This window comes from Carassius carassius, chromosome 20, assembly GCF_963082965.1.
Source record: "Carassius carassius chromosome 20, fCarCar2.1, whole genome shotgun sequence".
In the NCBI taxonomy this organism is placed as follows: Eukaryota; Metazoa; Chordata; class Actinopteri; order Cypriniformes; family Cyprinidae; genus Carassius; species Carassius carassius.
In genome coordinates, this window is record NC_081774.1 from 15,155,149 (window position 1) to 15,169,818 (window position 14,670).

Below are 14,670 nucleotides of genomic sequence, written 5' to 3' on the forward strand. Positions count from 1 at the left end.
AAAATGTATTTTTTTCTTTTTTCTCTCATAATAATAAAGTATATATATTAGGGGTGTAACGGTACGTGTATTCGTACCGGACCGTTTCGGTACAGGGCTTTCGGTACGGTGCACGTGTGTACCGAATGACGGAATGAAATATGTAGCATTTTAATATGTTGTTTATGTATGGCTGCTACCTTGGCCAGGTCTCTCTTGTAAAAGAGATTTTTGATCTCAATGAGACTTCCTGGTAAAATAAAGGTTAATAAATAAAGTATAGATATTGTTGTCATGAAGACAAGAGCCTGGTCTGTCGGCGGTCTCCCTCTATGTCACCTAAGTACAGCTGCAGGCACGGCACGGTTCTGAAGCAGGCCTACAAGCTGGGATTGGTAATGCTGCACTGTAATCATAGTTATTTATTTATATTTTTCATTATATTTTATTATATGATATTGGTTTGAGACAGAGTATTTTATTTAGTGGAGAACTTTGCAGCAGTATTTTATTTCTTATTCTATTTTTATTTTATATATATTTTATTAAAAAGTATTTTTTTTTAAAGTGTATAGTAACAAACAACCTGCAGTTTAATGTTTGCATTTCTTTCCCTTACTGTACCGAAAATGAACCGAACCGTGACTTTAAAACCAAGGTACGTACCGAACCGTAATTTTTGCGTAACGTTACACCCCTAATATATATATATATATATATTTTTTTTTTTTAATTGCATAATTTTTTTGTTCCATAGTTACCTCAGTAAAACTATTGCTTTTGAACATTTGCTCAAGTATTAATTTTGAAAGTGATTCATAGGTTGGCATCGCAGGGTAACCAGTGTAAAACGGTACCTCTAATTAGAGAGGCGTGAAATGTCTTTCTCAGTATTCTGGTGAAGGTCAGCAATCAGTAAAGACCTCTTGAGACTGCACACAGCCTATGCTTCTCCTGCAGAAAACATTTCATCTCAGAACAGACATGCTGTTGTGCTTGATTTTTCATTCTTTTTTGAAGTAGTGCCTGACTCAGCTGGAGTATACATGTTTGATGTGCTTTTGGTGTGATTTGGAATTGAACAGAAGGGATTTCTTTCTGAGTCTCTACAATGGCCCTTGACTGTATGTAAAAAAAAATAAAAATAAAAAATTTGGTTCAACCCTTTTTTTCAACCCTTTGAAGTCTAAGTCTGCATCTATGAGTTTTATGAAGGATAAATCATTTGGCAGGCAAGGATGCTGTCAAGTGTCTGGTTGGAAATTCAGCACTGTTTTTTTTACACTGTTCTGCTGCTACTGCTGATGCTGATGCTCAAAGAGCAAAGAACTTTTGCAAGCTTGTGTTCACTGCACAAAAAAACTAAACAAAACACGCAGTGAAATTTATTTTGGGGTGAACTACTTCTTTAAGTTATAAGGCTTAAAACAAACAAACAAACAAAAAAATATTTGCAAATATGTAAATTAACTTTATTATGTAATCTTCTAACATTAAGGAGAGACCTGTGTAGCAGAAACATATCACAATGTCCATATGAATATACATTGGGTATATTGCTTTTGTTCATTAGAAAACTATTCATTTACGTATCAAGACAGCAGCCATAATCAATACCTTAGCAGAGGGTCAATTCAAATATCTGTCGATAAGAAACAATTACGTATGACCTTTCTGGAGCAAGACCTGTCAAAAGCTAAAATCATCCCTGTTTTATTGTATTAAGGATATGACTTTATATGGCACAATTAGAGTTCAGTGTTATCTGGCTCATTACAATAAGAATTAGAACTTGACATTTAGAATCTACTTGACATTTCTAAGTGCATCAACAGGTTTTAAAACTGAAGGTAAGTCATTCTCAATACTTGGTAGAGTAAGATGTCTTCTTTGGAATGCGAGAGCACAAAAAATAGTCTAATGATGAAAAGGGAAGGGATTGAAAAGTAGAAATGTTTTTATGGAAGATGCGTCTTCTTTGATCAACCACTTGATTATGGACAAGAAGAAAAAAAATGCAGATGTAGCCTGAGGGGAAAAAAATATTTCCTTGTTTCTTCATGCAGGTTATGAATAAGGCCATGCATTTCTTCTATTTATTTACTCATGTTGGCGATTCCAGCATTTTTAAAGGTTGAAATTGACAATGAAAGAGTAAGGTGCACAAAATTGGCAAAAAATAAAAAATATTGTAAACAATAGAAAACAATAGATAGTAAACAGTATATGGCTATACTCTCATTCCGGCGTAATAATGATCTATGCTAAGCTAAGCTAAAAGTGCTACAGACCTGAAGATCGGCTGAATGGATTCAAAAACGTTCAAACTCAACTGTTTAACTCTAGGGTACTTGGAAAATTAGCCTATTAAAAAAACAAAACAAAAAAAAAATCACCGGTGGAGTATTCCTTTACATCTAGATTAAAGACAAATCTCTTTGGCCAAGCATTCAAATAATGCATCTCATAATCTTGGACTGCAGTTATATCTGATCCATGCACATGACTATTCTTTAGCTTGGGTTAAACAAATCAATTTTGCTTGACTGGAAAAGCAGCTACGCTAATTATGTCTCTAGTTGTTTCTCTGTTTCTTCCATGGGATTGACATCCTATGGTATCTAGGATGTACACAACCTTCAGTCTAAATCCAAAACACCTGAGAAGAGATGATGCCAACCCCTCAGTAGACCTCGGATAATGCTAACCCTGAAACCAGATAAAGAACCAAATTTTGCTATAAGTTTGATTGCAACATATAATAATTGCTATTAATAGTGTTCATCGTTTGTTTGATTACACCCTACATTTCTGCCATATGCACATTAACTGACACTGATAAGCTACTACTAAATATATTGTAGAAACTTAATTTTCTGTAAAGTTGCTTTGCAACAATTTGTATCGTGAAAAGTGCTATACAAATAAACTTGAATTTAATTTAACAGAGAAAATTAATTGTAAACATTTTTATCAAAATAAACCTTAAATTATAACGCACAGTACTTACCCATTGTTTGCAGATTTAAAATGTATCCGATGGCCTTGATTTAAGCTGATTTAAGCACACATTAAAAGGCACAAAAACAATAGTTATTTCAATCTGACTAAATCCTGATGATTTAAGCAGGCTATCATTATTAAAAAAAAACTTAAAGATCTAAGACTTTTTCTATGTACACAAAAGGCTTATTTTTCTCACATATTGTTCACAAATCTGTCTAAATCTGTGTTAGTGAGCACTTCTCCTTAAATAAGATAATCCATCCACCTCACAGGTGTGGCATATCAAGATGCTGATTATACAGCATGATTATTGCACGAGTGTGCCTTAGACTGACCACAATAAAAGGCCACTCTAAAATGTGCAGTTTTACTGTTTTGGGGGGTCTGTGGGGGTCAGAAAACCAGTCAGTATCTGGTGTGTCCACCATTTGCCTCACGCAGTGCAACACATCTCCTTTGCATAGAGTGGATCAGGTTGTTGATTGTGGCCTGTGGAATGTTAGTCCACTCCTCTTCACTGGCTGTGCAAAGTTGCTGAATATTGGCAGGAACTGGAACACGCGAATGCGCCGATCCAGAGCATCCCAAACATCCTCAATGGGTGACATGTCCGGTGAGTATGCTGGCCATGCAAGAACTGGGATGTTTTCAGCTTCCAGGAACTGTGTACAGATCCTTGCAACATGGGGCCGTGCATTATCATGCTACAACATCAGGTGATGGTCATGGATGAATGGCACAACAATGGGAGTCAGGATCTTGTTACGGTATCTCTGTGCATTCAAAATGTCATCCATAAAATGCTCCTGTGTTCGTTGTCTATAACATACGCCTGCCCATACCATAACCCCACCACCACCATGGGCCACTCGATCCACAACATTGACATCAGCAAACCGCTCACCCACATGACACCATACACGCTGTCTGCCATCTGCCCTGTACAGTGAAAACCAGGATTCATGCATGAAAAGAACACCTCTCCAAAGTGCCAGATGCCATCGAATGTGAGCATTTGCCTACTCAAGTCGGTTATGATGACTAACTGCAGTCAGATCGAGAACTGGATGAGGACAACGAGCATGCAGATTAGCAAATTCTTTGGTTATGCAAACCGATTGTTGCAGCAGCTGTCTGGGTAGCTGGTCTCAGATGATCTTGTAGGTGAAGATGCTGAATGTGGAGGTCCTGGGCTGGTGTGGTTACACATGGTCTGCGGTTGTGAGGCCGGTTGGATGTACTGCCAAATTCTCTGAAACGGCTTATGGTAGAGAAATTAACATTCAATTCGCGGGCAACAGCTCTGGTGGACATTCCTGCCGTCCACATGCCAATTGCATGCTCCCTCAAAACTTGCAACATCTGTTGCTTTGTGATAAAACACATTTTAGAGTGGACTTTTATTGTGGCCAGCCTAAGGGACACCTGTGCAATAATCATGCTGTCTAATCAGCATCTTGATATGCCACACCTGTGAGGTGGATGGATAAGTGCTCACTTACACAGATTTAGACAGATTTGTGAAAAATATTTGAGAGAAATATGCCTTTTGTGTACTTAATTAACAGGGACAAAAAACACACAAAACGAGTCCAGGTGTGTGACAGTACTCCCCCCTACCGGTAGGTGCGTCCTTGCACCGTAGAAACAACAAAGGGAGGCCAGCAGACAGGGACCACAGAGGAAGGAGCCAGGGAGGAGATGATGGAGGGAGGAGCCAGGGAGGAGACAGGAAGGATCTGAAGCAGGAGGCACCCAGCAGGACCCAGGCCACAGCCATAACGGCCCAAGGTGGGGCCGACGGTGGAAGGAGCCATGGAGGAGGAATAGTCACCGACTCCAGGGACTCGACCCACGGCAACGGAGCAAGTGGAGGAGGAGCCCGAGGCGGAGACGGAGAGCCGAAGAGCCAGGGTGACGGGGAGGAGCCGGAGGTCCTAGGCGGAACTGATGGCTCTGGTGACTGATGCGGCGATGTGGATCCGGAAGGCCGCGGTGAGGCCAGAGTGACCGAGGACTGAGGTGTAGCCGAGGGGATGAAGGAGCCTGACGGAGCCGGAGGGACGGAGGGATGAGGCAAAGCCGGAGGAGTGGAGTCCCGAGGCATAGGATGGACGACGCCAGACCAAGGCGGAGCCGGAGGGATGAGGGAGCCAGGCAGAGCCTGCGGACTGCTGGGCCACGGCGGAGAGGAAGGAGCTAGGAGCCATGGTGGAGCCGACGGGTCAACGGGCCGAGGCGGAGTCCAGGCCTCAGAGGCTGGAGGCGGAGGTGAGGGAGATGCCGACCAAGGCGTCGCTGGAGGATGGCGGTCCCGCTGAGCTCGCACCACAATGATGGTAGGCTGAGGGCGAGCAGAGGGACAGCCAGACGACAGCGGAGGAGGAGGCAGGAGTGGGTGGGAGGGTGGGAATTTTGGAGGAGCAGGCATTGGAGTAAGCTCTGGGGCTGGAGCCCGTCCTGGGCTTAACGGAGGATCAGGAGCCCGTCCTGGGCTTAACGGAGGATCAGGAGCCCGTCCTGGGCTTAACGGGGGTTCAGGAGCCCGTCCTCGGCTTAACGGGGGTTCAGGAGCCCGTCCTGGGCTTAAAGGAGGATCAGGAGCCCGTCCTCGGCTTAACAGGTGATCAGGAGCCCGTCCTGGGCTTAAAGGAGGATCAGGAGCCCGTCCTGGGCTTAACGGAAGATCAGGAGCCCGTCCTGGGCTTAACAGAGGATCAAGAGCCCGTCCTGGGCTTACAGGAGGATCAGGAGCCCGTCCTGGGCTTAACGGAAGATCAGGAGCCCTTCCTGGGCTTAACAGAGGATCAGGAGCCCGTCCTGGGCTTACAGGAGGATCAGGAGCCCGTCCTGGGCTTAACGGAAGATCAGGAGCCCTTCCTGGGCTTAACAGAGGATCAGGATCCCGTCCTGGGCTTAGAGGAGGATCAGGAGCCCGTCCTCGGCTTAACGGGGGTTCAGGAGCCCGTCCTGGGCTTAACGGAGGATCAGGAGCCCGTCCTCGGCTTAACGGGGGTTCAGGAGCCCGTCCTCGGCTTAACGGGGGTTCAGGAGCCCGTCCTCGGCTTAAAGGAGGATCAGGAGCCCGTCCTCGGCTTAACAGGTGATCAGGAGCCCGTCCTGGGCTTAAAGGAGGATCAGGAGCCCGTCCTGGGCTTAACGGAAGATCAGGAGCCCGTCCTGGGCTTAACAGAGGATCAAGAGCCCGTCCTGGGCTTACAGGAGGATCAGGAGCCCGTCCTGGGCTTAACGGAAGATCAGGAGCCCTTCCTGGGCTTAACAGAGGATCAGGAGCCCGTCCTGGGCTTACAGGAGGATCAGGAGCCCGTCCTGGGCTTAACGGAAGATCAGGAGCCCTTCCTGGGCTTAACAGAGGATCAGGATCCCGTCCTGGGCTTAGAGGAGGATCAGGAGCCCGTCCTCGGCTTAACGGGGGTTCAGGAGCCCGTCCTCGGCCTAACGGGGGTTCAGGAGCCCGTCCTCGGCTTAACGGGGGTTCAGGAGCCCGTCCTCGGCTTAACGGGGGTTCAGGAGCCCGTCCTCGGCTTAAAGGAGGATCAGGAGCCCGTCCTCGGCTTAACAGGTGATCAGGAGCCCGTCCTGGGCTTAAAGGAGGATCAGGAGCCCGTCCTGGGCTTAACGGAAGATCAGGAGCCCGTCCTGGGCTTAACAGAGGATCAAGAGCCCGTCCTGGGCTTACAGGAGGATCAGGAGCCCGTCCTGGGCTTAACGGAAGATCAGGAGCCCTTCCTGGGCTTAACAGAGGATCAGGAGCCCGTCCTGGGCTTACAGGAGGATCAGGAGCCCGTCCTGGGCTTAACGGAAGATCAGGAGCCCTTCCTGGGCTTAACAGAGGATCAGGATCCCGTCCTGGGCTTAGAGGAGGATCAGGAGCCCGTCCTCGGCTTAACGGGGGTTCAGGAGCCCGTCCTCGGCTTAACGGGGGTTCAGGAGCCCGTCCTCGGCTTAACGGGGGTTCAGGAGCCCGTCCTCGGCTTAACGGGGGTTCAGGAGCCCGTCCTGGGCTTAAAGGAGGATCAGGAGCCCGTCCTGGGCTTAACGGGGGATCAGGAGCCCGTCCTCGGCTTAACGGGGGATCAGGAGCCCGTCCTGGGCTTAACGGGGGATCAGGAGCCCGTCCTGGGCTTAACGGGGGATCAGGAGCCCGTCCTGGGCTTAACGGAAGATCAGGAGCCCGTCCTGGGCTTAACGGAAGATCAGGAGCCCGTCCTGGGCTTAACGGAAGATCAGGAGCCCGTCCTGGGCTTAACGGGGGAACAGGAGCCCGTCCTGGGCTTAACGGGGGAACAGGAGCCCGTCCTGGGCTTAACGGGGGAACAGGAGCCCGTCCTGGGCTTAACGGGGAATCAGGAGCCCGTCCTGGGCTTAATGGAGGATCAGGAGCCCGTCCTGGGCTTAACGGGGAATCAGGAGCCCGTCCTGGGCTTACAGGAGGATCAGGAGCCCGTCCTGGGCTTACAGGAGGATCAGGAGCCCGTCCTGGGCTTAACGGGGGAACAGGAGCCCGTCCTGGGCTTAACGGGGAATCAGGAGCCCTTCCTGGGCTTAACGGAGGATCAAGAGCCCGTCCTGGGCTTACAGGAGGATCAGGAGCCCGTCCTGGGCTTAACGGAAGATCAGGAGCCCTTCCTGGGCTTAACAGAGGACCAGGAGCCCGTCCTGGGCTTAGAGGAGGATCAGAAGCCCGTCCTGGGCTTAACGGAAGATCAGGAGCCCTTCCTGGGCTTAACAGAGGATCTGGCATAGGTGAATTGGAAACCCCCTCATTTTGACCCATTTGGCGCTCCACATTTTGCTCCCTCGTGGTGGGCAGTGTCGCCGGCTCTCGCACCTGGTCTGATGGGTTGCTCTCTGGCTTTCCGTCATCGGTGGGCTCGGGCTTATGCCTCGTACCGTGGGGAGATTGTAGGCTGGGCTCTGGGTCCAGAGTGGACCTGGCGAGATCCTCCATTGGGCCGACCGTGAGAGGGGACCCATTTCTCACCAGATTCCACTCTATAAAGGCGGCGAAATCCTCCCGAGGACCATCTTCGGGCGACAACGTTCTGCACCTAGGGTTCAGGCTGGCGTGATAAAAGGTGCAGAGCGCGTGGTCCGGGTAGCTGGTGGCATTAGCTAGCCAGAGAAACCGTCTGGTATGGTCCTCGAGAGACAGTCCCTCCTGCTCCAGCAGGAGGAGGAGGTATTCGGGGCGATAGAGGGGATCCATGACACACTACGGAAAGAAAAAAGACTGAAAAAACGGAAAACAAAACGGAGGGAAAACACGCAGTTTTTAACTTTTAGGTCGGGTCTTCTGTCACGGCTTACGCTGCTGGAAGGAACACGAAGCCGAGGGATAAACGAAACAAGGATTTATTAAATCAAACATAAACAAGGTAAGTAGTAAATGGCAAGTGGCAAGTGGCAAGTAACAGATAACAAGTGGACAGGTAGACAAGTAGACGAGTAGACCCGACAAAACAGAACTGAAAGGACAAGGCTTTTATACAAACGATAATGGGGAAACACAGGTGGATGGCATGACTAAGTTAACAGGGGAAAACACAGGTGGATGGCATGACTTAATTAACAGGGACAAAAAACACACAAAACGAGTCCAGGTGTGTGACAATATATATATATATATATACTGTTTTTATCACTGATAATAAGAAATGTTTTTTAACCATCAAATCAGCATATTCTGCATTTCTGTAGCATCATGTGACACTGAGGACTTTTTTTGATATATTAATTATGAATATTGCCTTTTTACACCTCTTTTTACACCTCTATCAGTAAGATAGTCTTTTCAAACTATCTTAAAGCATTTTAATTAGTAGCAAAATATATGAAACACAAATTTTAATTGCTTATAATTTAATTAAATTGCCATTCAAAGTTTGGGGTCAGTTATCAGAGTAATTAATTAATGTGACACTTAAGACTGGAGTAATGACTGCTGAAAATTAATCTTTCAGGAATAAATACAATTTTTAAATATATTAGAATATTTAAAGATTTATTTAAAATTCTAATTATATTTCACGATATTACTGTCTTTTACTATAATTTTAAATAAAAAAGTATAAAGTAAATATAAAGCATAAAAGACTTCTTCAAAAAATAAATAATAACATTTACCAACCATCAACTTTTTTAGAACAGTATTGCAAAATACAATTCATTTGTATTATAATGAAAAAAATAAAATAAAATAAAAAATATAAAAAATGAATCCAAATGAATATAAATCTATAAATTTTATAAAATATGGTTACACTTGCATTGTGTAACAGCCCTATGGGAGAAGCAAAAAGCATTTATCTCAAACATAGTAACTTTATTGTCGAAAGTCTCCATTTGAGTTTCTTATTGACACAGGTTTATACAATACAATAATGGATAAGAGATTCTTTCATATTCTCTTTTGATAACTGACAAAGAGGTCTCATTAGCTCTACTCTCAGGGAGACAGATAAAAAAAACGTGGGTCAAAATGAACATTATAATGACCAACACAGAATCACTGGAATGAATTGCTCTAGTGTAAAGCCACGGCTCTAATGAATCGCTGGAGGGTGATGTCAGAGCGCCACCACAGCAGTTAGACAGGAAGACAGCAAGCGCAAAGAGCCTGTGGCTATCAAACTAGTGGCAGAGGCCCGGAGGACAGTAAGGAGGGTTGGAGGGGCTCAAGCACCATGGAAGCAAGCAGCACAGTCTGGGGCAGTCTGTGAGGGCAATCCAGAGAGATGTGTTCATGGGGCATCACTGAAAAGCACTGACTGTGACGTTCCGGGCACTGGCCTGGCAGAATTCCTGCTAAGTGCTGGTAAATATGTTTGGAAGAACTGCTAGCAGGGGAAAGCTTTTTTGAATGTTATGTTTATGCTATTCTTTCCTTCTCTTGGTACATTAACACAGAGGTTATAGTCTTCTCTTGCTTGGATCATTACAAATACCATTATAAATAATACCAACAGTTGAAGGACAAATAAAGCAGTTCATGAGGCACTTTTCATATCAAAGAGTTTTTTTTTTTTTTTTTTTTTGGTTCTTTGACTTGCAGAAGTATATAAAACAGATGTTAAAATGCAGTCGGACAAAATACAGTTCTCTACGCAAATATTCATGAGGTATAGGAAAGGCACATAGCCAGCCTTGTCAGTGTCTTTCCCTAGCCAAAGGCGATAACTTCATTTAAGGGAACAATTCACCCCATAATAAAAAATCTTTCATTTACGTACACTAATGTCATTCCAAACCTGTTTGACCGACTTTATTCTGCAAAAATAAATAATAATAATAATAATAATAATTCTGTTTTTATGTTCCTATATTCAGAGTCAACCATTTTCATTCTATAGACTATAGAGACAAAAAAAACAAAAAAACTAACTTTTGTGTTAAGGTACAGTCACATTTACCGTATTTTTCGGACTATAAGTCACACCTGAGTATAAGTCACATCAGTCCAAAAATACGTCATGATGAGGAAAAAAAACATATATAAGTCACACTGGACTATAAGTCACATTTATTTAGAACCAAGAGAAAACATTACCGTCTACAGCCACGAGAGGGTGCTCTATGTCTTCAGTGTAGATTATAGGAGCACTGAGCAGCATAGAGCGCCCTCTCGCGGCAGTAGACGGTAATGTTTTCTCTTGGTTCATGTCTCTTAGTTCATTTCTCTTGGTTCATGTAAAATTAATATTGTTAAATAAGTCGCACCTGACTATAAGTCGCAGGACCAGCCAAACTATGAAAAAAAGTGCGACTTATAGTCCGGAAAATACGGTCAGTGGTGTCCAAATCAATAATTTCTCCCCACTGATTTTAAATGTACAGACTTCATATACTAAATCTTTAACTAAAATTTTAACTTTAAAATATTTTATTTCGCGTTTGGGGGGTTTTGACATTTATTATTGTGTAGTGAAGTTTCAACTGTTTTGTCTATATAATCAAAGTCAACATGATCCTAAACAACAGTTTGCCCCCACTGACTTTTATTGTATAGTCTGCATAGACAAATAAAAAAAACAACAACAACAAAAAATTCCAAACCCAAAACAAAAACCTCTCAAGACATTTTTTACATGTCTTCTATTGTGTTAAGATGTGTTATTTTTTTCTTGTTCGGTGAAGTTTTAACCTTTTTGTCCATATCAAAGCCAATAGGTCTCAAAACATTATAGTTTATCCTCACTGACTTTCGTTGTATATACCTAAAAACACTCAGACATTTTTAAAAGGTCTGTTGTGTTAAGGTGTGGTCATATTTACTAATATTCAGCACATTTATGCAGGTAAATTCTAGTCATTTCAATAGGAATCCATGAGATCACATTAAGGGCAAAAGATTCCCCACACAGATTTCAGCTGCTCACATGGTTTAACACATTGACCAGCAGAAAGCCATTTGGTTCGAAAGTGACTTCTTTGTGAACTATTCTTCATACATTGCTAAACTACTGAAACAGAAGTAAGTAAGACAAACCGGTTTGGAACAACATCACATTTTTATGTTTTAGATTGAACTATTCTTTTAAGTGCCATGCCTGAAATAAACTTTGAGAGTGTGAAAATGCTCTCAGTCCATTCTGTCATTTAGTGCCTCGGCGTGTACTTCATTTTCCGTCTTTTCCGTGTCCTTACACTCATGCTCTTTAAATATCCCAGCCAGTGTTTTGAAGCGAGGACCCCAGTCACAGATATTTCTGCAATCCTCCTTGGGTTCAAGCACCCAGGACTCAATGGAACTGAGAGACTCGGCCACCGATCCCTGTCCCTCATATGCATACGTGACCAGAGAGTCATACGGAGGTGCTGAGTTCTCCAGAAGACAGTGATGGATGTAGTTTCGGATGTCCTCGCTGTCCTCATTGGGCATGCATGCACTAGCCAGATTGGGCTCATCCTCTGATCTTATATTTTGCAGCTGCACCGTCTCTTTGATGCCTTTGGGATTGCGTAACGTACCTATGTCAAAGGCCTGGGTGTCCTCTTCCCCACCCCCTTCATCGTCGTAGTGGATCACATTGTCCCGGATGTCCTCTTTAGACGACATCAGAGTGTCCTTCTTCTTGTATTTTCTGAGGCCAATATAGAGCACTACCATCACTGCAAAACACCAGAAGTGCATAACTTGTTTTGTGCTTTAATACACATTGACATACATACAGTACAGGACCTTTAAGTGACAACAACTAGTGAAAAAAGGGGTGGTCACATGTTCCAGAGCCATTAGCTGATTTCTTTTTTTGTTCTGACGTGGGTTTTCAAAATGGGACTAAAGAGAACGGCAGCCTGAGGGTAGCCATAATGCAGTTTTGACATGCTGTCTGTCACCCTCGTTGTGCCTCGGTTGTGTGAGAGGAGGGGAGGTAGTTTTTCTGAGCTTTCATCTCCATCCTCAGAGGCAGACAGCGCTTGCTCGCCCCACTCCACTCCACGAGAGAGAAAGAGACAGGGAGGCACAGGCACTGCTGCGAGAATTAAAGATTAGACCTTAAAATTCACACTTTCTGAAGAAGCAGAGGGGAAAATTTGGCTGAATCAACTTGCATGTGTTGTTAGGGGAAGGTTTTCTCTTGTTGTTATTTTCTAGTCTTTTAGAATATAATATTTATCACATTCGAATCATTATTTCTGCATCAGCTCCCCCATGTGGTTGCCATAAAAAGGAATCGCTCTTTTCTGTAACACTGCCAAATGAAAATATGGAGTTAAAGCTCATCACTTCACTGTCTCTCTCTGCTACAGAAATCATTTACCTAGTACTTACTGCAATACAGAGCTTTAAATGCAATTCTACCTTAGGTGTTCCTCAGTACTTTTGTCACATTACAGCTCTTTTTTTCACATATAGAAGTTTGTTTTTAAATAATTATTACAAAGATGATTTCAGACTTTATATTATATGCGTGTTTCTTTAACTATGGGCACTTTGGCTTTATAAACTCCTAAAACATAAGTTTCAGACTGACTATTTTATATAATTTGTCCAGCAGTGTTTATATGTTATGGTGTGGTGTGAGAGAGAAGCACGTAAATGAGGAAGATGATGAGATAAATTCTTTAATAATCCACATAGGGTAATCCATAATGAGAAGGCAGAAACACACGTAGACATCGACGAGACCTGACAACAAAACACTGAACTGAATGCAGCTTATAAGGGGAACATTAATGAGGGTAATGACAAGACACACTTGAACATAATGACACAATCAATGCGAGACAGAAACTAGGTCACACAGAGAACATGAGGAATGAAAACACAAGACAGTTCTGTGGAGTGACATTATATGCATCACACACACACACACACACACACACACACACACACACAAAATGCATGTAATTTTCTTCTGAAAGTAATGAACGTTTTCTCTCAAATGATGTGCTTTGTAATAGTGTTCAGTAATGAAAATTACCAGAAGATGGTTTTGTTTTGTTAAGGCTAATTTCATTGCTAGCATTAATGTATCTTAAATGTACAACAATAATTTTTGCATGATTACAAAATTATAGCTTAACTGGAAATTAAGTATAAATCAAATATTCTGTTACAAACAGACTTCTATTTCAAATAACGTTCAAGAAAATGTTGAGGATCAGATCAGCATATTAGCATGATTTCTGTAAGATTATGTGACACTAAAGAATAATGTAGAGTAAAATGATTGTTTTTACTGTATTTTTGATCAAATTGAAAAAAATCTGTTTGTTTGAGCATGAGACTCTTTCAAAAACTCTTTCAAAGTTTTGAACAGTAAATTACTGTATAAAGGCCTTTGTAAATTCATGTAAGTTCTTTATGAAAAAATCTGTTAGTTTTAATAAAAATAAACCTATGGGACATAAAACTTCCAGAAGTTAAACAAATACCTATATACTTCTATTATTTGGTTTGCACTATTGTCGGTACTGTTAGTGTCCTGCTATCAGAACCTTGGGCCAAATCAAATGACAAATAAAAATGACTTGACTATGCAAACACAACCCCAGCGTTTTTCTTGTATCTTCTCTTTTTATCACATTAAATTAATAAAATGCATATTTCTTTGTCTTTCCAGTATTCTGTTGGACAGAGATGTGTCTAACTCACCCAGCAGAATGACAATGCACAACAGAATGGCCATTAGCGCTCCAGTGCTGAGTCCCATGGGAAAGAAGACGGCTTCCGCATTGCAGGAAAGGAGGGAACCGTCTGTGTCACAGGTGCACACCCGCACCGACACCGTCCCCGTACTGCTTCGGATCGGATACCCACCATCCTCCACAATGACTGGCACCAGGTACATGCTCTGCTCCAGTCTCCGGAACCCCCCTCGTCTGGTCACCACTCCAGCTGTGTTGTCTGAAATCAAGCCCATGAGACCATCATGAGACTGTCTATAATGCAGATTTAGTGTAGGCCATAAATTATTGTACTTGATGCATTTGTATCTAGAGATAATCAGTGATAAACACAGTCATGCTCTCAGGGATCATAATCTGCCATTCCAAAATTTCTCCATGACAGAATAAAGCGAATTCATGAGCCACTTATGCAGTACAGGGACTGGCCTGATTCCAGAATTAAGAAGAAAAATGGATCCCTTTGAAGTGGAAATAAGTACAGAAAAAAGTGGTTCTGGTTAAGGGGATAACAAGCTAACATGAGGTACT

The 14,670-nt window shown here is 43.3% G+C and overlaps 1 protein-coding gene across 2 annotated transcripts in view; it reads right to left on the reverse strand.

The window, feature by feature from the left end:
* cdh12a (cadherin 12, type 2a (N-cadherin 2)) overlaps positions 1–14,670 on the reverse strand; it is a 358,772-nt gene that overhangs the window by 292,081 nt on the left and 52,021 nt on the right. The window contains exons 11-12 of one of the 2 annotated variants that reach the window (XM_059501815.1): positions 14,108–14,359; positions 11,437–12,117 (exon numbers count right to left, since the gene is read on the reverse strand). The exons of the other annotated variant lie outside the window; for it this stretch is intronic. Coding sequence (XP_059357798.1) covers positions 11,588–12,117; positions 14,108–14,359 — 782 coding nt within the window. The 3' untranslated portion in view covers positions 11,437–11,587. Of the gene's footprint in view, positions 1–11,436; positions 12,118–14,107; positions 14,360–14,670 lie in introns of those variants that run through there. 2 annotated transcript variants of the gene reach the window in all.